Source organism: Dromiciops gliroides, chromosome 2 (genome assembly GCF_019393635.1).
Source record: "Dromiciops gliroides isolate mDroGli1 chromosome 2, mDroGli1.pri, whole genome shotgun sequence".
NCBI lineage: Eukaryota > Metazoa > Chordata > Mammalia > Microbiotheria > Microbiotheriidae > Dromiciops > Dromiciops gliroides.
This window is the reverse complement of record NC_057862.1, coordinates 303178098-303205197: the sequence shown is the minus strand read 5'-3', so window position 1 is coordinate 303205197 and position 27100 is coordinate 303178098. Positions and strand designations below refer to the sequence as shown.

The 27100-nt window shown below is 36.5% G+C and overlaps 1 protein-coding gene across 1 annotated transcript in view; it reads left to right on the top strand.

The window, feature by feature from the left end:
• AK7 (adenylate kinase 7) overlaps positions 1 to 27100 on the top strand; it is a 110415-nt gene that overhangs the window by 10653 nt on the left and 72662 nt on the right. Inside the window, exons 4-5 of the mRNA XM_043986661.1 lie at positions 3977 to 4071; positions 7678 to 7788. Coding sequence (XP_043842596.1) covers positions 3977 to 4071; positions 7678 to 7788 — 206 coding nt within the window. The remainder of the gene's footprint in view (positions 1 to 3976; positions 4072 to 7677; positions 7789 to 27100) is intronic.

Sequence of the window (27100 nt, the reverse complement as noted above, 5' to 3'; positions counted from 1 at the left end):
TTGATATACAAGATTCAAGAGAATAAAAATGTAAACAGGAAAGAGAAATCATAAGGGATTTAACAACATTAAACTGTTTACATTCCTAGATGAGAATGTTGCTCACAAAATTTAACAAAAAGGTAAACGGAAGAACCTTTCTCTGAGTAAGATATCATTTTATTAAAAAGGGTGTGTTACCTGCCAGTAAAAGTGTCAGTGGCTGTCTCAGTTTCCAGTCAAAGATCCTGAACAAGATAACAACTCCCCTTTTGTAGGTTTTGAGAAATATAGGAGAAGAACAGAACAGGGTAGGTGACATTATGGGGGTGAAGGAAACATGATTGATTACATAGCTGAGGCATGAGGAACAATATTATTGGTTGGAAGTTGGGAATGATATCTAGCAACAACCCTCTTCCTTTCTTCTTGTGAGTAAGATGTATTTATTGTTAGAGTCCGTCTGAAATATAGTGGCCCAGAAATCCTTGAAGGATAACTTGGTGGTGGCCTGACTTCAGCATCCCTCAAGGTTAGCAGAATTCCTTGAGGAAAGAATAGAACAGTGATTAATTAGCAAGAGAACTAGATTTCTAAACCCATCATAGGCCAGCTGAATTCTGAACTGAATTCAGAGACAGAGAACCATGATTTAAGCCGTTTTAGGACAAAATCAATTAGGAGAATCAATAGGAAAAAAGTTACAGAGTCAATTTTAATCTTCTCAGGAAATTAATACTTGTAATTCCTAAGAACTCTTATCATTATTAGAGCATTTAGAAGGAGTATACATAGACAGAAGGCCTGGGTGTGAGTTGATTATGATAGGATGATATCTAAAATAAATAAATAAAAGGGGTGAGAAAGAGGGATGACTGTGAAGGAAGGGATGATAACTAAAAATATTAAGAGGTAAGAAAAATGGATACACTGAGAGAAGAGAGAAGGGAAAGATAGAATGGGGCAAATTATCTCACACAAAAGAGTTTTACAGTATAGGGTAAGATGAGGGGGTGGGGGGACAAAGCTTGAACCTTACTCTCATTAGAATTGGCTCAAAGAAGGAAGAGCATACACACTCAGTTGCGGATAGAAATTTATCTTACCCTACAGGGAAGTAGGAGGGGAAGGGTATGAGAGAATGGAGGGGAGGGGCTAGTAGAAGGGAGGGTGGAATGGGAGAGGCAATGGTCAAAAGCCAAACACTTTTTTTTTTTGGATTGTACACACAGGTTTATTTGTATGACATTATGGCTCAATGGAGATGATTATTAATTACTATTTTTAAAAATATCCAATTTACATTAGCCTCTTTTCTTACGTCAGATAGATTTAAGTTGTTAAATACAAGAGTTTTGTGAATGCTATTATCTCCTTTTTTTAAAAAAATTATTTAAGTTTTCAACCTTTGTTTAGATAAGATTTCCAATTTCAAATTTTTCTCCCTCTCTCCCCCCCCTTTCCCTAGACAGCAGGTAATCTGATATATAACATTAAAAATATTTCTGCATTAGTCATGTTATATAAGAAGAATCAGAGCAGGAAGGAAAAACCTTAAAAAAGAAAAACAACAGCACCAAAAACAAAAGAAATAGTATGGTCCAATCAGCGTCCATATTCCACAGTTCCTTTTTTTTTTCTTTTTTTCTTTTTCTGGATTTGGAGAGCCTTTTCTTTTCTTTTTTTTTTTTTTTTTTGTGAGGCATTTGGGGTTAAGTGACTTGCCCGGGGTCACACAGCTAGTAAGTGGTAAGTGTCTGAGGCCAGATTTGAACTCAGGTACTCCTGACTCCAGGGCCGGTGCTCTATCCACTGTGCTACCTAGCTGCCCCTGGAGAGCCTTTTCTATCATGAGTCCTTTGGAACTTTCTTGTACCATTGGATTGGTGAGAAGAATCTAGTATATCACAGTTGATCAACACACAATGCTGATGATACTGTGCACAATGTTCTCCTGGTTCTGCTCATCTCACTCATCATCAGCCCAAAAAGCAAAACACTTTTGAGGAGGGACAGGGTAAAAAAAAAGAGAAGGATAAATGGAAAAACAGGATAGAAGGAAATACACAGTAATTGTGAAATTTTTTTTACAAGTTTCTCTGATAAAGGTCTCGAATAGTTTGAGACCTGAGTCAAGTTTATAAGAATACAAGTCATTCCCCAATCAATAAATGGTCAAAGAATATGAATAGGCAGTTTTCAGACAAAGTAATCAAAGTTATTTAGAGTTATATGAAAAATTTCCCTAAATCACTATTGATTAGAGATTAGAACAACTCTGAGGTATCACCCTCATACTTATCAGATTGGCTAATATGAAGAAAAGGAAAATTATAAACGTTGGAAGGAAATGTGGGAAAACTGGAACACTAATGCAGTGTTGGTGGAGTTGTGAACTGATCCAGCCAATCTGGAAAGCAATTGGAAACTATGCTCAAGGGCTATAAAACTATACATACCTTTGACCCAGCAATGCCACTCCTCGGTCTGTATCCCAAAGAGATTTTTTTTGAAAGGAAAAGAACCTATATGTCCAAAAACGTTAATAGTAGCTTTTTTTGTGTGTGGTGGCAAAGAATTAGAAATTGAGGGGATATTCATCAATTGGGAATGGCTAAACAAGTTGTATGATATGATTGTGATGGAATATTATTGTGCTATAAGAAAATGATGAGCAGGATGCTTTCAGAAAAACTTAGAAAGATTTACATGAAATGATGCAAAGTGAAGTGAGCAGAATCAGAACATTCTTCACAGTAACAGCAATATTGTACAATGATCAACTGTGAATGAAAGTTATTCTCAGCAATTCCGAAGGACTGATGAAAAATGCTATCAACCTCTAGAGAAAGAATTGATGGAGTCTGAATCTGGATTAAAGCATACTTTTTTAAAACTTTATTTTAAAAAAATTTTGGTCTGTGTTTTCTTTCACAACAGGGCTAATATGGAAATATGTTTTACATGACTACACATATATATCCTATATCAAATTGCCTTCTTATTGAGGAGGAAGAAGAAACAGGGAGAGAATTTGGAACTCAAAATTGTAGAAATGAATGTTAAGAATTGTTTTCACAAGTAATTAAAAAGTTAAACATTTAAATTTAAAATGTATAGAGATGATAAATGATTCATAGGGACTTAAAGATCACAAAGTGATATAGAGGGAGAAGAGAAGGGGGCCTAGACAGAACCATAAGGGATATTGTTAATGGGTACAGCCTGGTTTTAGATCTAGCAAAGGTGACTGAGAAAAGGAGCATTGAGACAGGGGGAGTACTAGGAGAGAGATGGGTTGTAAAAACCTATGGAAGAGCGGGTATGCAGAATGATAGGTTTATTGACAGTGTCAAAAGCTTCAGAGAGGTTAAGAAAGACGAAGACTGAGAAAAGGCCACTAGATCAATGATAACTTTGTAGACAGCAGTTTCAGTTGATTGATGAGATTGGAAGCCAGACTGTAGAGTGAGAGGAAAGGAAGTAGAGGCAGTGATTATACTGCCTTCTCAAGGACTTTAGCCATGAAAAGGAGGAGAGATATAGGACAATAGTGGGAGTGGATGGATCAAGTAAGGATTTTTTAAAGATTAGAGAGATATTGGTATGTCTGAAGAGAGCAGGGAAGCAACCAGTAGACAGAAACTAAGGATTGGTAAAAGGGTAGGGATGATAAAGGGGGCAATCTGCTGGAGAAGACAGGATGGAATGAGATCACTTGAATATTCCTCTTCATGTGAAACAGATTTGACAACAATAACTACAAATAATTGTACATAGGGACAGCTAGGTGGTGCAGTGAGCACCGGCCCTGGAGTTAGGAGTACCTGAGTTCAAATCCGGCCTCAGACACTTAACACACACTTACTAGCCGTGTGACCCTGGGCAAGTCACTTAACCCCAATTGCCTCACTAAAAAAACAAACAAAAAACAAAAAAACAAATAATTGTACGTAAAATGTGCTTATAATAAAATAAACCTTTTTTGTCATTATAGCACTAAGTGAAGAAACAACCCATTTTGAAAAACGAAAGATATTTATCTTACTATCAACAATGATGACCTGGGCACGATCCAAACCCCTTGACCCTGTAAGTAACAAAGCTTCTTTGTATCATCCACCTATCCATTTATCTTTTTATCTAGCCATCCATTCTTTTAACAACCTTTTATTAAATGTTGCCCAAGTCAAGGTCCATTGCTAAATGCTAACAGTGTTAGAAAAAATAAATAAAACATGATCTGTACCCTGAAGTTTAATAAGACAGAGAAAATATGTAGATAAAAATCTATAAAGTAAAATAAAATATGTGTATGAGAGGCAGAAGAAAATGCTATGAGACCTGAAAGTCAGAAATAATGTGCCAAATAGCTTGTAACTGATTTTTGTGAAATTTTCATGCATAAATACTTATTTCTTTGAGGTCCTTATTTGCTTAGAACATTCTAAAGATAGTTTATTGTATCAAATTTTCTCAGAGCCTAAATTACACTCAAGACATTTATATACCTTTAAAAGCTTTCTTTAAAATTCGTCCAAGTTTTTAGAATAAACTTTTCTGAATTGAAGTATTGATTTATAATAGGTATTATCTTAAGCATTTGAAAGAATTTTCTTCAATAATTTTTTTAACCTGGATTGACTAACACATGATATTGTAAGCTTTCTTATTGAATAAATAAAAGTATGGTACTGGGGTGGCTAGGTGGCGCAGTGGATAAAGCACTGGCCCTGGATTCGGGAGTACCTGAGTTCAAATGTGACCTCAGACACTTAACACTTACTAGCTGTGTGACCTTGGGCAAGTCACTTAACCCCAATTGCCTCACTAAAAAAAAAAAAAGTACAGTGCTGTTTTCTTTATATTTCTTTGCTGGTATAGCAGTTTTGTTCTCTTTTTGAACCCTAGTATATATTTAGTACATGACTTTGAACTTATCCATATGTTTATTTTGTAATTGTTTTTAATGCTCTTTTTGGTTTTGGTGTGTGGGGGTATTTTTTGTTTGTTTGTTTTTTGTGGAGCAATGGGAGTTAAGTGACTTGCCCAGGGTCATACAGCTAGTAAGTGTTAAGTGTCTGTCTTTTCTTCTTCCTTTACAAGTAGTAAATATCAGAACTGGCATTTGAACTCAAGGCCTTTTAAATACAAATCTATTGTTCTTTCTACTATATACCACACAAACTCCTTTCAACAAAACTTCTGTCAACTCTTTTCATTTCCCCAAATTTTTGTATATCATCACACCTATCTAAAATAAAAAAGGCATCCCTATTTTCTACTATGGTTAATCCCTCTACCTTAGCCCTTGACCTCATCTGGCCCCCTACATGTCCTTACTCCAACATCACTATGCTCAAAAGTGATCACTCATCACTCAGTTCTCTATCTATTTGAGAAATAAGGCCTTTATCAGAGATACTTGTTTCAAAAATTCTTTCTCAGTTTTCTACTTTCCTTATAATCTTGCTTACATTAGTTTTGTTTGTGCAAAAGCTTTTTACTTTTATGTAATCAAAATTATCTATTTTACATTTTCCCATGCTCTCCATATCTTCTTTGGTCGTAAATTCTTTCTCTGTCCATAAATCTGACAGATAAACTATTCCATTGCATATCCTTCTAATGCTGGCCCTGCAAATTTTTATTAAGAAAAGAACAAAATTTTGCCATTTTAGAATTTTGTTAAAATATAAATATGAATAAAGAACTGAATCAAATTTATAAAAATACAAATCATTCCCCAATTTATAAGTGGTCAAAGGATATGAATAGTCAATTTTCAGATAAAGAACTCAAAACAATGTATAATCATATGAAAAAATACTCTAGATCACTATTGATCAGAGAAATGCACATTAAAACAACTCTGAGGTATCACCTCACACATATCAGAGTGGCAAATATAACAAAAATGCAAAATATTGGATGTTGGAGGGGATGTGGGAAAGCTGGGACACTAATCCACTGTTGTGGAGTTGTGAAAAAATCCAACCATTCTGGAGAGCAATTTGGAACTATGCCCAAAGGGCTATAGAACTGTGTATACCCTTTGATCCAGCAATACCACTGCTAGGTTTATATCCCAAAAACATCCCAAAAAAGAGAAAAATACCTATATGTATAAAAATATAGCAACTCTTTTTGTGGTGGCCAAGAATTAGAAATCAAAGGAATGCCCATACATTGGGGAATGGCTAAACAAACTGTGATGTATGATTGTTATGGAATATTATTGTGCTATAAGAAATGACAAGCAGAATTATTTCAGAAAGGCCTGGAAAGACTTGTATGAAGTGATATATAGTGAAGTGAGCAGAACTAAGAGAATATAATGTTGTGCACAGTGACAACAATATTGTTCAATGAAGAAGTGTAAATAACAACTATTTTCAGGAATACAATGATCCAAGATGATCCCAAAGGACTAATGATGAAGCATACTATCCACCTCCTGAGAAAGAACTGATATTGATTGAACACAGACTGAAGCATGCTATTTCTTACTTTTTTCATTTTTTTCTTTTAATCAAGTTTTCTTATGCAAAATGACAAATATGATAATGTGTTACATAATCATACATGTATAACCCATATCTGATTGCTTGCTACCTCAGAAGGGGGGAGGGGAGGGAGGGAAGGAGGGATAAAAATTAGAACCCCAAACTATAAATAAAAATGTTGGGGCAGCTAGGTGGCGCAGGGGCAGCTAGGTGGCGCAGTAGATAGAGCACTGGCCCTGGAGTCAGGAGTACCTGAGTTCAAATCCAGCCTCAGACACTTAACACTTACTAGCTGTGTGACCCTCGGCAAGTCACTTAACCCCAATTGCCTCACACAAAAAAAAATGTTTATTACATTAATATATATGAAATATAAAATATATAAAACATTGAACTTATAGAAATATGAAATATAAAATATTTTTATAAATTTTATATCAATATATTTTATATATTGATATGTAATAAATACATTTATATAAAATATAAATTTTGTATAAATATAAAAACATGACTAGATCAATTTTTAAGAAAATGAGATAATTTTAAAGTAAACAATAGATTTTAAAGCTTTGTGTGGGCTTAATAGGCACTATGTTGACAAGTTGTATTTAAGGAACTTAAAATTAAAAGGGACTTAGAATCATTCAAAAAGGAGGTTTAAATGACAGGAGTTTTTTTAATTTTATAGCTTTGTGGCCTTAGCTAAGTCATTTAAAATGGGAATTTTAATACTACCTTCCAGGGTTGTTTTTTTGTTTGTTGGTTTGTTTTTGCAGGGCAATGAAGGTTAAGTGACTTGCCCAGGGTCACACAGCTAGTAAGTGTTGTGTCTGAGGCTGGATTTGAACTCAGGTCATCCTGAATCCAGGGCCGGTGCTCTATCCACTGTGCCACCTAGCTGTCCTCAGGGTTGTTTTTTAAGAAAAGCAGTTTATGGGAGCAGCTAGGTGGTGCAGTGGATAGAGCACCGACCCTGGAGTCAGGAGTACCTGAGTTCAAATCCGGCCTCAGACACTTAACATGTACTAGCTGTGTGACCCTGGGCAAGTCACTTAACCCCAATTGCCTCACTAAAAAAAAAAAAAAGAAAAGCAGTTTATAAACTATAAAACACTAAATGTAGCTATAAATATTTGGCATAGAAAATATAAATGGTTCTAATATACAAAATCCACTTTTTGTTTCACAGGATGATCTTGAAATTCCTTTTAGTGAAGAGGATTATCGTAGGAGAAAACCTCATCCTAATTTTTTAGACCATATAAATGCTGAAAAATTGGTTCTAAAAACTGGAAAAAATGTAAGTCTTAAATCAAGAAGACTATGGAGTGGAAGGAGAGTTCTTTCTGATTTAGCATTTAAGTGTTGAATTTTTTTCCCCAATCTCTACTACTTTTTTTTCAATCTTTAAGTTTTTTGTTTTTGTTAGGTATTTATTTATTCATTCACTCATTTATTACTAAATTTGATATGACAATTTAAATCCCACATCAAAGGATGCATGTTTCCTAATAAGAAAATAATATATGACAATAATAATAATAGATAATAAATAAAAAATAATGGATAATAATCTAGTCTCTTTTATCTGAAAGAAAGTTACAGTTAGAAAATGGCATATTTCTGTCCTTATGTAAAACATAATCTTAAAATAGGGTTAGGAACTGGACCTATTATTTCTTTGGTTTAGGGAATTCCTGAGTGAGGAAGCTCCTGTTACTAACACAAGTTGTCCCCTTCTCTGCAACTGTAAGTCTTAGGGAGCTTCCTAGAGCAGTGAAAGGTTCAGTGATTTGCCTAGGTTCATACAGCCAAGATGGGGCAGAGGCAGGATTAGAGCCCGGGTTTTTCTGGCTTCAGTCAACTCTATCTACTATACCATGCTATCTTTTGATAGTAACATACAAATTAACATATAGAAGTATGGAAAATGAGAACAAATGTTTCCTAGCTGCTCCTACCTAGTGCTGAGCATATGGTTCCTTAAAGAAATGAGTTCTCCTGTTAAGTCCTAGACTTTGAGCATAGCAATTGTTCCTCTTACTAAGATGGAAATTATGCTAAGGGACTTATCCTAATAATAATAAATATATACTCAAGCCCTATGGTAGCCTGGTGGTTTGCAGTTATTTTTCCTCTAAGGATTCCCAGAAAAAGTCACTCTTTCCCTTTTTTGAACCTTCTCCCTTCACAAAACCTCTGAAGCTATCCAGTGTCTCAAGGATTCCATGAAATGCATAACCTACAGATGATTATTATCCCCAAACATATCTCCCGTACAGCAAGAGTATAAGCCTCTTGAACCTTCAAGCAGTGAAAGTGACATGCTATACAATTTGTCAACGAATTGGTGATCTCAACAATAGTGACTCAGTAATCATTTATTAAGCACCTACCATGTATCAGACACTGTTCTCAGTGCTGAAGATACATATTTCTAAAAAGGCAGTTCCTGTCCTCAGGGAGCTTACAATCTAATGGGGAAAGAAACACATAAAAGGAAGCTGAAATGCAAGGGGAGATGGGAGTGGGAAGGTACCTGTAACCAGCTGACCTTGACACTCTCCTTGAATTAAGGTTTGCTTTGCCCTCCAAACAGAGGAACAGAGGGTACCGATGAGGTATGAGTACCAAGGCCGATGCGATCTTGCACGATGATGAGTTTCCCCTAATTGGCATAAATTACAAGTTAACCATTTTTTCTCATCTTATGTTATTCTTGTCCATGTTTTTCCATAGATCTTCCACTAATTAGAGCTATTCATTGCCAAATCCAATGCTTTCATTTGGTGGCAAATGCCGATGCCTATGAATGGTAACCCTGTGTTTGTACCACAATCAGGAAAAGGAAACCCATGCATAAGACTTACAGGTCCAAAGGATATTTATTAAATGATATTCTGTATAGTCAACTGAGGTTTGAGGAGGATTGGAAATGAAAATGGGATGGTTTCCTAGCATTCATTTTATATAGAAAAGATCCAGTCTCTGATGTATGCTAAAAATGCTTCCTTCTTTTGGAGATTTCCAGTATGGTGCTGAGGAACATGGGTGATATCTGCTACATCTGCTTCTAGATCTATGTTTTGGAATGTTTGAGCAAAGTAATTGGTTAATAGGGATGAGAGTATGAAAGTAGAAGTTTCCCTTATTTACTCAAAGTTGGCAAATAATGGTACCAAGATGAACATTTTATGAGATTATGATGAAAAAGAGGGGAAGACTTTGACTAGTTTAAGGGGTAATTAATACTTTTTAAAAATTAAATTTTACTTTATTTTCTGAATTCATTCCCTTCTCCTCCCCCACTCACTGAGAAAGGAAGAAAAACAAAACCCATGTCAAACATGTATATTTAAACAAAACAAATTCCTACATTAGCCACATTAGAAAAACAAACAAAAAAACCCTTCAGTTTGTACTCTGAGTCCATCTCTCTCTTTCTCTCTCTCTCTCTCTCTCTCTCTCTCTCTCTCGATGGATAGCATGTTTCATTGAGTTCTCTGGAATTGTAGTTGGTTTCATTGTGTTTTTCAGAATTCTTAAGTCTTCTAAAGCTGTTTGTCCTTACAGTATGTTATATAAATTGTGCTCCTGGTTTCTGCTCATTTTACTTTGTATCAGTTCATACAAATCTTTCTAGGTTTTTCTATAACCATACCCTTCATCATTTCTTATAATACAATAGCAATACTTCACATACATATAAGTTGTTCAGCCATTCCCCTCCTTACTTTCCAATTCTTTGCCACCATGAAGAACAGCCACTTGTAATTTGTATGTGTGGGTCCTTTTCTGCTTTCTTTGACCTCTCTGGGTTAAAGACCTAGTAGTGGTTATCACTAGGTCAGAGCATATGCAAACTTTTAATAGCTTTGGGCATTGTTCTAAATTACTTTCTAGAATGTCTTAGACCAGTTCAGAGTTTTACCAACATTGCATTAATGTACTTCTTTTCCCATAGAGCCTCAAGCATTTGTTTCTTTTTCTCATCAGCTTTGACAGTCTTATGGTATAAGGTGGTTTGTCAGAGTTATTTTAGTTTAAGTTTCTCTATTAGTGTTTTAGAACTTTTTTTTTCATATGGCTATCGATAGCTTAGATTTCTTCTTCTAAGAATTGCCTGTTCATATCCTTTGACCATGGGAAATGGTTTTTATTCTTATAAATTTACATCAATTCCATACATATCTTAGAAAGCAGATAACATTTAGTGGGATATGTGCCAATTATCTAGCACGTACAAAGAGTATGGCCTTCAGTTACTCTCTTAAGTGAGGAACAAAAAGCCTCATAGAGATATTTATGGTTTTCATATTTTCCCTTTGGATTCTACACATGAAATGCTAACTCAGATTCTAGAATAGGGGGTATAAACTTTCAGTACATAAAGATACTAACAAGATAGTAAAGATACTTATTAATACAGCTATGTGTAAATTTTTATAAGAATGTATATATTCTTTAGCAAACTATATTCTCAACAAAGAATGATAGCACTTGTAATTATAAAATTATAAGAAGTAAATATATTCTATATGCTTAAGAAAAGGGGTATAAATCTAAAGTGATCAGTGGAAAGCTCTATAGCAATTAAAAGATTTTGTTGGCCTTGATACTTGCACAGAGGAACCACCCAATATATTAGAGGCCATCATCTAAAAATAATTTAGGATTGCAAAACAAAATTATTAGTAGTGGTGGTATACCATATTAAACTGGTTGGGTACAATATAAAAAATCATTCTTTAATATACATGCTAACTATATATATAGGACTTTCTCCTCTTCCCCAATTAATTTCCTCATGCGAAAAGCTAAGTATATGACTATACACATACTGTACTATAGCCTAACTTTCCATTAGTCATTTCTGTCTTTATCCTGGCTTTTTTTTTTTCATTCAGCTTTTCTTCATCCCCCAAAGGAAAACATCTTGGGGCTTCATTTTTTTCTTTTTATTATCACAAAAGTATTTTATTATTTTCTAGTTACATGTAAAGATAGTTTTCAACATTTGTTTTTATAAGATTTCTAGTTTCAAATTTTTCTCCCTCCATTCCCTCCCTTACCCCTCCCCAAGACAGCAAGCAATCTGATATAGGTTATATATGTTCTGCATTAATCATGCTGTGAAAGAAGAATTAGAGCAAAAGGAAAAAAAAGAAAAAAAAGAAAAAAAATAGAAAAGTATGGTTTAATCTGTATCTAGATGCCACAGTTCTTTTTTTCTGGATTTGAAGAGGATTTTCCATCATGAGTCCTTTGGAACTATCTTGGACCATTGTATTGCTGAGAAGAGTCAAGTCTATCACAGTTGATCAACAGACAATGTTGTTGATATACTGTGTACAATGTTCTCCTGGTTCTGCTTATGTCACTCAGCATCAGTTCATGTAAGTCCTTCCAGGTTTCTCTGAAATCTGCCTGCTCATCATTTCTTACAGCACAATAATATTCCATTACATTCATATACCACAACTTGTTCAGCCATTCTTAGGGCTTAATTTTTCAAAACATATAAATCATTTTAAGTTTTTCGTATCACCTGTCACTGGCCAATAAATAGATGAACCAACTCCCTCTGCCTCCTACCTCTCAGACCATAGATCCTAAGCATGTATTAATTTTTTCATTTATCAAATTTGAATGTTGATTGAAATGAACATAACAGCAACAGTCCATGGTGAATCAGAATAAAATAAAATGAAAAAAGTATTAATTATTCAGTATATGCCAAGTACCATACTAATTGCTGGTAATACAAATAGAAAAAGTGAGAGTACCTGCTTTCAGAGATTTCACATTGTTATTCAGGGAAACAGCACATATATGAGAGTTAAGCTACAGGGAGAATAGAAAGGCCTGTTGGTCCTTAGAGGGCAACAACCAGGGTGATGATATTGGGTGTGAGTTGCTATGTCCACCCCTGTTCTGAGACAGGCCTGACTTAGACTCGGGACCAGAAATAAAATGAGACACTTGTAGATCGTCTAACATTTAACAGAAAGAGTTTTACTTAGCAGGAGCTTGAAAAGGATGTATTTTGTAATGATATAATATTGATTCATTTGGACTCAGCTCTCCTACCTCCTCATTTACCATAGTGGCATGCCAAGTGCAATTGTGAGCAACCTCTCTGAACCTCAGTTTCTTCTTCTTAAAAACAGCATCTACCTCACAGGAGTCATGTGAAACTCAAATGATATACCATATATAAAATCTTTTGCAAACCTTATGTCAACTTTGATTATTAAATAGTCCCACTTTTAATAAGGCAGTATTCTGTCTGTGCAGAATACAGCTTTGGGAAAACAGTTGTTGCTTAAAAGATCTCCCTTTCATGCCTGGAAAGGCATGTGACTACCTCTTGCCCCACCCCCCCACCCCCATTAAATGAGAATGAAGCTGACAGATTTAGAATATAGTAGTTAGAAGGTGACACCAAGTGGTTTGAGGGGATATTACAAGTGAGAAAAAACAAGGACTAGATTTAGGTAATTCAATAAAACTGATAAAACTTAATTAATAAAATCATATCATACACTCCTATCTCAGGAAATGAAAGAAACCCAGTCTTTTTTAATACCTTGATTCTGCCAGTGAGGCTATATGGCTACAAATCACAAAAGATCATAATCTTTAAAGAAGCAGATTTTCACGTGACCCAAAGGGCAGTTGAGAGATAAAAGAATGTTTGCTCCATTATATTGTCTGTTTGTTTTTGGTGAGGCAATTGGGGTTAAGTGACTTGCCCAGGGTCACACAGCTAGTAAGTGTTAAGTGTCTGAGGCCGGATTTGAACTCAGGTCCTCCTGACTCCAGGGCCGGTGCTCTATCCATTGTGCCACCTAGCTGCCCCTTCCATTATATTGTCGTCAATGATTCACCCACAAGAAGTAACATAGAAGATCATAAATTTGCAAATCTAGAGCTGGAAGGGACCTCATACACCCTCTAATTCAACCTTTCACTTTACCAGTGAGGACTAAAACCCAAGGAGGCCAAGTGACTTACCCAAGGTCACACAGCTGTTAAGTGTCAGAAGAGTGATAAGAACTCAGATTCCTTTCACCCCAAAGCCAGTGCTCTTCCCATTGTTCTTTTTTTTTTCTTTTAGCAACAAGCATTTATTTTATTTTTTGTAGTTACATGTAAGGGTAGTTTTCAACATTCATTTTCAAAAGATTTAGAGTTCCAAATTTTTCTCCCTCCCTCCCTCCCTTTCCTCCCCCCTCCAGATTGCAACCAGGTTATATATGTACAATCCACAAGTGTTCTTTTTATCAGTTCTTTCTATGGGGTTGCATAGTAAGCTTCCTCAATAGTTCCTTGGGATTGTCTTGGATCATTGCATTGCTGAGAGTGGTTAAGTCATTCACAATTGCTCATTGAACAATACTGCTGTCACTATGCGCTATGTCCTCCAAGCTCTGCTCACTTCAATGTTTATTAGTCTTTCCAGGTTTTTCTGGGATCATCCTGTTTGTCATTTCCTATAGCACAAGACCATTCCACCACAATCATATAGCACAGCTTCTTCAATCATTCCTCAACTGATGGACATTCCCTTGATTCTCAATTCTTAGCCACCACAAAGAGTTGCTATAAATATTTTTTGTACAATTTCCCCCCTTTTCTCTTTTTCATGATTACTATTGTTAACTTTTCCCTTCCATCCTATTCCCTTTCCTGTGATATTTATTCTATTATCCATCTTCTTTCATCCTATCCCTCTTCAAAAGGGATTTGCTTCTGTCTGTCCCCTCCCCCACTCTGCCCTTCCTTCTTTGCCCCCCTCTCTCTTTATCCCCTTCCCCTCCTCTTTTCCTGCAGGGTTAGAGAGATTACTCCACCCAATTGAGTGTGTCCATTATTCCCTCCTTGAGCCAATTCTAATGAGATTGAGGTCTTTGAGCCAATTCTGATGAGTGTTAGGCTCATTCACTGCCCAGATTAAATAGATTACTCCACCCAGTTGGGTGTGTGTGTTAGTCCCTCCTTGAGGTAGCTCTTATGAGTTTAAGGTCTTTGAGCCTTTTCTGAAGAGTGTAAAATTAATTTACTGCCCTGTTCCTCTCCCATCTCTTCCCCCACTCCATAAGCCTTTTCCTGTTTCTTTCATGTGATTTCACCTCTGCCCTTCCCCCTCCCCCAGTGCATTCCCCTCACCCCTCAGTTTAACCCTAAAGATGTCATCATGGGGCAACTAGGTGACACAGTGCACAAAGCATCCCCCCTGGACCCTGGGGCATCCCAGCCAAAACCCAGCCTTAGACACAAGACAGTCACCCATTGTATGACCCCAGGCATGCCCCCAACTCCATTTTTTTTATAGTTCTCTAGGGTCTTGTATTTGAAAGTCAAATTTGCCATTCAGTTCAGGTCTTTTCATCACAAATATCTGAAAGTCGTCTTTTTCAGTAAAGTCCCATTTTTTCCTCTGAAAGATTATTATCAGTTTTGCTGGATACATGATACTCGGTTGTAATCCCAATTTCTTTGCCCTTTGGAATATCATATTCTATGCCCTCTGGTCCTTTAATGTAGAAGCTGCTAGATCTTGTGCTATCCTGACTGGGGCTCCACAGTACTTGAATTCTTTCTTTTTGGCAGCTTGCAATATTTTCTCCTTGACCTGAGAGCTCTGTAATTTGACTATAATATTCCTAGGAGTTTTCCTTTTGGGATCTCTTTCTGGAGGTGATCAGTGGATTCTTTCAATTTCTATTTTAGCTTCTGTTTCTAGAATTTCAGGGCAATTTTCCATGAGAATATCTTGGAAGATGATGTCTAAGATCTTTCCTTGATTATGGTTTTCAGGTAGACCAATAATTTTCAAATTATCTCTCCTGGACCTATTTTCCAGGTCAGCAGTTTTTCCAAGAAGATATTTCACATTGCCCTCTATTTTTTTTATTCATTTGGATTTGCTTTATTGTGTCTTGGTTTCTCATAAAGTCACTGGCTTCCATTTGTTCAGTCCTAATTCTTAGGCAATTATTTTCATCAGAGAGCTTTTCCATTTGACTTTTTAAGCTGTTGACTTTTTTCTCATATCTTTCCTGCATCACCCTCATTTCTCTTTCCAGTTTTTCCTCTACCTCTCTAACTTTATCTTCAAAGTCCTTTTTGAGCGCCTCTATGGACTGAGACCAATTCATATTTTTCTTGGAAGCTTTAGAAATAGGGGCCCTGATGTTGACATCTTCCTGTGAGAGTGTACCTCAATCTTCCTTGTCACTAAAGAAACTTTCTATGGTCCTCACCTTTCTCTGTCTGCTCATTTTGCCTTTCTTTTACTTGACTTTTAGCTCCTTAAAGTGGGGGACTGTTTCCAGGCCGCAGTATCCCAAGCTTAAGAAGTCCCAGGTGGTATGATTTAAGGAGGATCAGGTTCTTCACTCATCTGGCCTATTCCCTGGTCTGTAGATGACCCCAGGCCAACTTGCTAATTAGCCAGCTTTGTGTGTTGTGGTTGTCAGCTCCAATGAGCCTGTGCCCTTCCCCCACCTGGACCACTGCTACTCAAGCCTACCTCCTCATTCTCAGCAGAGGTAAAAAATCCAAGTTCTGCCTCAGCACCAGCATAGACCCTTGTAGTCTTCCCCCTTCCCAGGGCTCAGCTCTCTCACCAGACTGTGAGCTTAGTTCCAGATGACACTGGTGCTTCAGCTGATTCAGAGACTCTGGGTGTCTGCTTCTCTGGTGAGGCCCTCATGGGACTGGATCTGTGTCAGGGTGACTGTGGGGTTGGGCTCAACTCCTGTATCAGCACAGCAGCTCCCTCCTTCTGACCTTCGAGGGTCATTATTGGTTAGAAGATAATTTCAGGACATTCTTCTGTGAGTTTTGCTGCTCTAGGCATTTTTCTGTGGCATTATTTGGATGTTTTTTCTCTTCCCACTTTTCTATGCTGCCTCTAGGAAATGAACATTTAGGAAAGTAGGTGGATTTGTCATATATTGGAAGCAAAGTATAACAGATGGAAAGTCTGATATCACAATCACAACCCTGTGATATCAGAACATTTAGAGGAAGCCCTCTGAGATATTTAGTCTTCTCAAGGAATTATAGGAAAATATGGATAAGAGTTGCAAAAGATGAAAAGGCATGGATGTGTTGTGATATTTGCCATTTTCAGAAAGATAAATCATGTATCTATTGAAATATTGAAGCATATGACTTAATTGTGACTTACAGAAAACTATAACAACTATTCTAAGCATTACTTCTATTGAGTTGCCACTTAGGAGATTAAGGTTTCCCTGATGAAGGAGATTTCTAGGCTCTTTTTATTTCCTCGTCGACGCACCTGATTTAATATTGATTATACTTCTTTAAGAAGTAGCAATAACCTTTGTACATGCCTGTTATTTTGTCCATTTTTTTTTTTGTAGCAGCAGCTAAAGGTCAGGTTAGAGTAATCTCAATTTTATTTCATGTCCCATTTTTTTTCCTGTTCCCTAATTTAGTCTGCTTTTGGTCCCCACTCTAATAAGTCAATAGCCTCACTCTACATAGATGGCTAATTTTCAAATTATTCCAGCAGTGGTAACCGTTTGTTTCCTATCTTTTACAATTAAAATAAATTTCATTTTTTTCTTATGTAATGCATTCCAACTTTCTCTTCTAAGTATATATTCATGAGATATAACCATAGGGCTTCTGTGAAATCTATAAACCTTTGACATGTCTCATTCAAGTCATGGTTTCCAATGTATTTTTTTGTTATTATCCCTATGACCATCCTTTTTGGAAGTCACTGAGAATTTAACTATATGCTGATTTCATTTGGAGGATCTTACTAAGTTCTTCATAGGATATCTTTATGTTTTCATTATCTGCTACATTTTTTAATACATAAACTTCAGCTATTTTCACGAATCTTTTTTTGTAAACTTTTATCATGAACATGGCAATAGAAAATAATCTAATATACCATGAAATTGTGTTTCTTTTGGACTTTGAATACATGATAAAACTAACTCCTCTCCAAGGACAACCTTTGTACTATCCTCCATTTACTTGCAACTTCCTTTTGTTTTCTGGTTTTATTTATCTTAAGAATGTCAAGATTTCTATAACCCAATTCCTCCACTAGTATAGATCCACTATTGGTCACTGGAAAAGAATCTCACATTTAGCATACCTAGAGCAAAGTTATTATTTACATCTAGTGTCTGCCACTGTCACTGAAGAATTAGAAGGTGGCCATTTTATACTTCTCTTATACTTCTCTTTGTTTCACAAGTTGTCACAGCTATAGAAGTCATCACCAAGTGATCAGTCAACTGATAGTAAGCCTCTCTATACTTAGCAGTGCTGGCCTCTATTGTTGAGAAACATCCAAAGGTAAATAGAGAGGTAGTCAAGTGGTACAGTAGATAAAGCACTGGACCTGGAGATAGGAAGACCTGAGTTCAAATCCATCCTCAGCACTTAAGCCATGTGACTCTGGACAAGTCACTTCACCTCCATCTGCCTTGGTTTCCTGATCTGTAAAAAGGAAATACTAATAGCACCTAACTCCCAGAGTTGTGAGGATAAAATCAGATTTGTAAAAGTGTATTGCAAAAAAAAATTTAAGTGTCTTGCAAACCTTAAAGGACCACATAAATGGCAGCTATCATTACTATTTATTATTGTTCTTATTAGAGAGATACTTGGTGGGTATGAGTGGGCTACAATGCAGTATAACCAAAGAATTGCATAAGAAGCAGTACAAAGGATATCATCAATGCCATATCTGATTAGAAAAGAATGTGGACCAGTTACATGGTAAAAATATGGGATAGCCATATCTAGCCCATATGTTCTATTGGTATCCACACAATGTCAGGATATCTAGAAGGCTACTGACACATTAATTAGGTTGACCCCCTATGGGAGAAAATAGATAAGAACTCACAGTGTTGAGACAATAGGAATAATGTTAAAATGTACAGATAGGGCCTCAGTGGCAGACAGATGAACAGCAAGATGCTAAAGTAATTTTTTTCTAAAAAAGAAAAAAGTAATTGTTTTCTGTAAACCTTTCCAGATCCAAAACCTTAACACACACACACACACACACACACAAATTAACACTAGACAATTTAAATACTTCAAGTTTCCATTTTGCAACTGTAACTCTAGCTGACTTCATGCCTGCCACAGTGAACTCAAGTATACAAATTTGTGATTCAGTCTGGCTATAGGGATTTCCAATGTCAGTGATTCAGCCTGAACTACTCCCACACCTACCCTACAAAAGGTACAAAGGTTGATTCTGCCCATGGAAAGGGTAATTAACTGGAAGTAGTGGAAGACTTTAAAGATGCATGCAATATTGAGAGCCATAGTCTAGAGGAGAAACAGCATCAAATCTGAGAGAAAGAGGACTAGAAATCAAATTAGGGACAGTCCTTTCTCTCTGTAGATTTATCAGAATTGGGATCTCAATAGTAATATAAAATAGGGGGGGCAGCTAGGTGGTGCAGTGGATAAAGTATTGGCCCTGGATTCAGGAGGACCTGAGTTCAAAGCCGGCCTCAGACATTTTACACTAGCTGTGTGACCCTGGGCAAGTCATTTAACCCTCATTGCGTCACAAAAAAAAAGTAATATAAAATAAAGAGGCTGAGGCCACCAACAACCAAGTTTGGAGGCCCATGTACAAATGAAAGGAGCAGGGATTGAGATAAAAATTATCCAGGGGTTCGTTGATTAGGCATTGCAGTCAGTCACTGAATCAATGAGGCAGAGATAGTACTATAGTTCTTACTATACTCAGTGAACTCAGACTTCACTGTATACAAAAGTCAGTGAGCCCAGATATCAGTTTCGGCATTCTTATTTAGAATGTGAATACAGGAGCAGCATGGAAATCACAGAAGGCAGGAGGGGAAAATAATAATATACACATCTGGAAGCAAGTAACAGAAGGGTGAGATAAGGATTTCTGCATCAGGAAAGTCAGAGAACTAGCTAGTGGAAATTAAAGCTGAAGTGTTTTTGTCCCAACCTTGATTCTTGTAGACTTCAACATGTAGTCTGACCTTTTAGTTTCCAGAAAATATCTGGAAATTTAACATAGAGACTGGGGCAGTGTTTTTCTTAGTACAGTGGTAGCAAAAAGCCTGAGCTAGAAATTCTTTTGTCACAGGATCAAAAAGAATCCACAGGTACATGATTTAGACATAAGAGGTGATACCATAGGTAAATTAGGAGAGAAAGGAATAGTCTACCCATCCGATCTTTGGAAAGGAAAACAGTTTATGACCAAACAAGAGATAGAGTATATTATAAAATGCAAAATGGATGATTTTGATTACATTAAATTAAAAAATTTTTGTACAAACAGAAGTAATGCATCCAAAATTAGAAGGGAGGCAGAAAGCTGGGAAACAATTTTTATGGCCAGTACTTCTGATAAAGGCCTCATCTCTAAAATATGTAGGGAACTAAATCAAATTTATAAGAATCCAAGTCATTCCCCAATTGAGAAATGGTCAAAGGATATGAAGAGGCAGTTTTCTGATGAAGAAACCAAAGCTATCTATTCCCATATGAAAAAATGCTCTAAATCTCTAATGATTAGAGAGATGCAAATTAAAACAACTCTGAGGTACCCCCTGACACCTATCAGATTGGCTAAAATGACAAAAAAGGAAAATAATAAATGTTGGAGAAGCTGTGGAAAAATTGGAACACTAATGCATTGTTGGTGGAGCTATGAACTGATCCAACCATTCTGGAGAGCAATTTGGAATTATGCCCAAAGGGCGATAAAGCTGTGCATACCCTTTGACCCAGCAATACCACTTTTGGGTCTTTTTCCCAAAGAAATCATGGAAAGGGGAAAGGGACCCACATGTACAAAAATATTTATAGCTGCTCTTTATGTAGTGGTAAAGAATTGGAAGTTGAGGGGATGCCCATCAATTGGGGAATGGCTGGACAAGTTGTGGTATATGAATACAATGGAATACTATTGTGCTGTAAGAAACGATGAGCAGGAGGAGTTCAAAGAAACTTGGAGGGTCTTGCGTGGGCTGATGATGAGTGAGATGAGCAGAACCAGAAGAACATTGTACACAGTATCATCAACATTGAGTGTTGATCTACTGTGATGGACTATATTCTTCTCACCAATGCAATGGTACAGAAGAGTTCCAGGGAACTCATGATAGAAGAGGATCTCCAAATCCAAGAAAAAAAAAAAAAAAAGAACTGTGGAGTATAGATGCTGAATGAACCATACTATTTCTTTTGTTTTTGGTGCTGTTGTTTTTTCTATTTTGAGGTTTTTCATCATTGCTCTGATTTTTCTCTTATAACATGACTAATGCAAAAATATGATTAATGTTATTATGTGTGTGTATATATATATATAACCTATATCAGATTACCTGCTGTCTAGGGGAGAGGGGAGGGAGGGGAAGGAGGGAGAAAAATCTGAAATTGGAAAGCTTGTATAAACAAAAGTTGAGAACTATCTTTACACTGTAACGGGAAAAAAAATACTTTATTAATTAAAAAAAAAAGAATCCACAGGCAAGTAAAGGAGAATGTAAGAGGGGAAAAAAACTCTGAAAGACCAAAAGATCTAAAAAAAACTTAATAAAAACCTCATACACGTAGATAAACTAGCAAACAGAAGTAACACCTCAGAGAGAAATCAAAGCACTTTAAACTACCATTATAACATGAAAGAAAATGAAGCAGTTTTACCCAGTGAGTGACAGAATTCTGTGGACTCTCAAGGAATCATGGAATGATCTCTAGAGTTTACAATAATCTCTTCCTTGCTAAATCTTAAGGTCTTTTCTCAGTCCTCATCCTTCTTGATTTCTGTTGCGTTTGGCACTGTCCTTTCCTCTTATATACTCTCTCCTTCTAGGTTTTCCATTATATTACTCTCTCCTTGTTTTCCTTCTATCTGTATGACTGCACCTTCTTAGTCTCCTTTGTTGGCTCCTCATGCATATCATACCCTTTGAGGTAGGAGTAATATCTGCTTTATTTACTTTTCACATGAAGCCGAGAACCGCAGGAAAAGCAGTACAACCACCATCATGCCCAAATACCAATCCTGATGCCAGCCCACCCCCACAGCCATCCTTCAAAGAAATGCTCCCTATGGAGAAGGAGCCCACCATTTCTACCACCACCAATGCCACCTACAACTTATAGGGCTGTCAGACTAAGCTATCAAAAACAGCAAGGAACCCTTAGAGGGAGATGAGAAGTAGCATAAAAAAGGCAGGTTTTACTGCCACCACTTTAATCATCACCTTCTCTGAGATCCTGACAGAGACAGTCCAGAACCCTGCACTCAAAAGCCTCAGGAAGAACAGCACCCTAATCTCCCCCAGGCCATCTAGGGGAGAGGGGAGGGAGAGGTGTTGTATCTTCGGTACAACCTATAGTTCATACTGTATAAAAGGCCTTTGAGGTCCTGTACCAGGGATTGTGAGAGGCTTTGGCTACATTGTGTGTTTTACATTTGTGCCTTACTACCAATGTGTTTTTAAGTTTGAGTGCACTCTTGGGGGTATGATGTATACTTACCATAAGTGACACCCCTGATTGGGGAGCAGAGAAAAGGGAGGTGTTTTTGTAACCATTGTTTGTTTTTGTTGTCAGTAGAACAAAAAGCCCCAAATCTACCAGATAATTCTAAATGGGAAGCATGAGCTTCATGATTTGAGCTATAGTTTTAAGTAGCTACCCAAAGAGTTACCCTTTAGAATATGAATTTAGTCAATCCCTTGGGGACCCAATCTGTAGTAGGCTGGGGGAAGCAATTTCAAGAAGGGGTTATATTGTAAGGATTGGCTCTCTGGATAGGGAAGGGAAGAGAAGATATATTTGGAAATGAAAAAGATGCAAATCTCTAATGTCGGTGACTCAGCCTAAACAGCTGCCACATCTTTAGGCAGACCTCTGATGTCATATTGTTCATCTAGATGATGGCTGTAGAAGCTAGACAAGTTGTGGTATATGAATGTAATGGAATACTATTGTGCTGTAAGAAACGATGAGCAGGCGGATTTCAGAGAAACCTGGAAGGATTTACATGAACTGATGCTGAGTGAGATGAGCAGAACCAGGAGAACATTGTACATAGTACCAACGACATTATGTTTTGATCAACTGTAATAGACTTGACTCTTCTTAGTAATGCTGGTCCAAGATAGTTCTGAGGGACTCATAATGGAAAATGCTCTCCAAATCCAGAAATAAGAACTGTGGAATCAGGATACAGATTGAACCATACTATTTCTACTTTTTTTTTGTTTTTCTATTTTGAGGTTTTTCCCTCTTGTTCTGAATCTTCTTTCACAGCATGGCTAATGCAGAAATATGTTCAATGTGATGGTACATATATAATCTATATCAGATTGCTTGCTGTCTTTGGGAGGGGGAAGGAGGGGATGGAGGGAGAAAAATTTGGAACTAGAAATCTTATAAAAACAAATGTTGAAAACTATCTCTACACGTAACTAGAAAATAATAAAATACTTTTATGATTAAAAAAAAGAAAATGTGCAAATGCATTAAAATGCAGTATACCCTTAAAACTCATTGTTACTTTATCTCACTTATACATAGCTGTTTACATATTTTTCTCCCCCTTTAGTGCCTTGAGAGTCAGGAACTGGGTTTTGCCTTTCTTTTATACCCAAGAGTTAGTACAATGTCTGGCATATAGTGGGTCCTTAATAAATGCTTCTTAACTTGCCCTTTACATCCTGCAAATCTGCCAAAGTCTGAAATGGGCACACTCTAAAGTAACAGAAAAAGAAAAAAAGAAAAGCAGTTCAGCAAAACTAACCAACACATGAACTGAGTCACATAGTAGGTACAAAATTTTATATACATATCCCTACACCTTCCTAATCATGAGGTACATTGTCTTATTTCTTCTTTAGGGATAAATTTGGTGAATTGAATTACAGTGATCAATTGTTGTGGTAGTGGTGGTTTTGTTCCATTTATATTTTGGTTGTCATTATTTATATTATCTTCCTGCTTCTGCTTTACTCTGCATTGATTCATATAAGATTATGCATCTGAATTCAATCTGATGTTCATCATTTCTTACAATTCAGCAATATTCCATTACATTCATGTACTATAATTTATTTAAATATCCCCCAAACTATGGACATCTACTTTTTTCCAGTTCTTTGCTACCACATAAGTACTATGGATAGTTATGATTGTTTAGACATTTTTCCTTTGCATCAAACCTAAATCCATTTCTGTATCTTCTTTTTTTGTGTTATTTATTTTTGGGGGGTGGGGTAATGAGGATTAAGTGACTTGCCCAGGGTCACACAGTTAGTAAGTGTCAAGTGTCTGAGGCTGGATTTGAACTCAGGTCCTCCTGAATCCAGGGTCAGTGCTTTATCCCCTGCGCCACCTGTCCCCTCATCTCTGTATCTTCTACCCAGAATTTATCGCTCATCAATCAGCCCTTCAGATGTTTGAAGACAGCTGTCACGTTCCCGCTAAAACTTTTCTTCTTTCTTCTTCCCAGACCCGTGACTTCATGGGAATTTCAACAACTCACCTACAACTTACTGTCTCAGAGAGTACTGAGAGATTAAGTGCCTTGCCCAGGATTCTTGCAGCCAGTATATGTAAGAGGCAGGACTTGAACTCAGGTCTTACTAACTATAAGGCCAACTCTCTATCCACATCACCATTTTTAAGTGTTTTCCTAGTCATGCTAAACTTTCCCAGGTCCTTCAAACATTGCTCTTAAGTCATATTTTCCAGACCTCTCCATTTTCTGGATATCTGCCACCCTATCTATGTCCTTCCTAAACAGATTCCCAGAACAGAACCTAGTACTGTAGGTCTGACTAGAGAAGACTGTAGCAAAACTATTTCCTCATTTGAAAAGTAAAGCTTTTCAATGCAGCTTACAATAGTATTACCTATAAGAGCTTTGACAGAATTAACATTTGACACAAAGATTTTTTTTGTTTCTACTTAAGCAACCTGAAAGATATCTTTCTTGGGTTTTCTCCCCACTTTTTGCCTTGGGGTAATTTATTTCATTGCTTATTCATTCCTTGGTTATTATATTTGTATTTTTTCACCATTCTTATGTGTGTTGTCTGTGGTGTTTGGAAAGCAAATAATCTACTCATATCTGGGATTTTTTAATGTTTCAAATGTCTTTATTGCATATTCTTTTTTTTCATTTATGATTATGCTCAGGTTTTCAGGGATATCACTTTGGGTTGTGGCTTGAGCCCCTTTGCTCTTCATTCCATTTCCTTCAGGTGAATGTAGAATACTCTTGTATTATTTAAATGACATCTTCCTTTATATTTTAAAATTTTTCTCCTGGTTATTCACAGAATTTGTTGTTTGTCATTGGAATTATTAGTTTAACCCCTATATGTCTTAGAGCTTGCAGCATAAGTTTGCTTGTTTGTTTGTTTTCTGGAGTCAATCTGTGGATTCTTTGTGTGTTCTGAAATCCTAGGCAGTTTTCTCATTATTTTTTGCTTTATGGTATTCAAGTTTGTTTGTTTGTTTTACTTTTTGCTTCGGGGAGACCTATGATCCTTAAATTGTATCTGCATATCCTGTCTTCAAGATGAATTTGTTTCACTTATAGATGATTTTTTAATGCTGTATTTTGCTTCTCTTATTCCAGATCATCTTTCCCTTATGTATATTTGCATTCTCAATCACTTGTTCTCTTTTGCTTCTTTGGAAAGACATGCCGCTATAGGTTCATTTTTAAAAAAACCTTCTGTCAGTTCCTGCTGTGTAAGGCATAAATTCTATTTTTACAGTTCTTATTTCTTTCTTAAACCACTAAGGAACATCCAAAGTGATTTCATAATCTCTTGAATATCCACAGGGCTTCTGCCTAATTGGGCGTTGATTCATTTTCCTTTGTCTCACAGTATTTATTCAGAGATGTCTGGATCCATCTAGATGTCTTGAATGCCATCTTCCTTTCTGTTATTAATATCTTCCCTGTTGACTTATCTATTTGTGCTGAGTTGTGTTCCTTGTGAGAGCTTTAATAATTTCAGTCTGTTTTTTCTTTATATTCCTCTATCACTCACATTTTGTCTCCTTCCCCTTTGACAGTGGATCCTCTAAAGGGTAGACCTCTTTTACCTATGAAAGAATCAGTTATTTTGTCCATAGTCTCATCTCTGTTGCTCTTAACTTATCTCTATGGCATAAGGCATTTCAATTCAATAAATATATCATGTGTACCTGCAATGTTTAAGTCACTGTGCCAGGTACTGGGGAGACAATTATGGTGACAAAACAATATGTGGACAAATAAGGTCATTTGAAAAGAACCTAAACAGTACTATGTACAATTTGGTAGCTCAGATGAGTCTTGAAGTAATATAAGGATTCTGAGAGGCAAAGTTAAGGAAGGTGTGCCTTCTGGAAATGGGGAAAAGCCTAGAAAAGGTAGTATGTCCAGTTCAGAAGAGCTAGTAGTTTCCATTTGGAATGTAGAATACTTGAAGGATATTGATATGAACTATGGGTGAAAAGATCATTTGGAACCATATTGTGGAAGGTCTTACATGGCAGCCTGAGGAATTTGTATTTTATTCTTAAAACAAGAAAGAATTACTAAGGTGTTTGGTTTTGTTTTTAGCAGAGTACTGCCAATGTCACACTTGTATCTTAGAAAGATTAGTTTGACTATCCTTATATGTAATATGTAACTGGAAAATAATAAAATTCAATTTAAAAAAAAGAAAGATTAGTTTGGCATTTGTATGAGGAATGGATAAAAGAGGAAGAGATAGTGAAAGTAGGCAAACCAATTAGGAAGCTGTCACAGTAACATGACAAGGAGGAGGGGCAGCTAGGTGGCGCAGTGGATAAAGCACCGGCCCTGGATTCAGGAGTACCTGAGTTCAAATCCGGCCTCAGACACTTGACACTTACTAGCTATGTGACCCTGGGCAAGTCACTTAACCCCCATTGCCCTGCAAAAACAAACAAACAAACAAAAAACATGACAGGGACCTAAGTATATTTGTAAGATGGGTGGATTTTTCAGGGTAATGAGTTCTGTTTTAGATATTTTCAGTTTAAAGTGTCTACAGGACATTCAGGTGGAGATGTCCCAGCAGGAACATGACAATGTAGACCCGGCATTCAATAGAGATATTAGTCCTTTTTTAAATTAAACTTTATTTTTTAATCAACAAAATTCTGCCCTACCTCAAATTAATGATGAAAGAAAAACAAAACCTTTATTACAAATATGTATGGTCAAGCAAAACAAATTTCCATGTTGGCTATGTCTAAAGGAAATACACACTCATATACTTATATGTGTATGTATCATACATATATATTTCTATATATTTTATATATGTACATATGTGAGGGCTTGTGGACAATTATGGCAAAATTTGGCTGCCCAGAGAAGTTCATCAGTATTGTACATCAGTTCCATGAGGATATGTTTGCATGGGTTCTGAATAATAGAAAATGCTCTATCACCAATGGAGTGAAGCAGGGCTATGGGCTTACTCCCATGCTTTTTAGCTTGATGTTTTTGGTGATGATGACTTCAATAAGGACGAAAATGGATCAATATCACTTGATTTTTA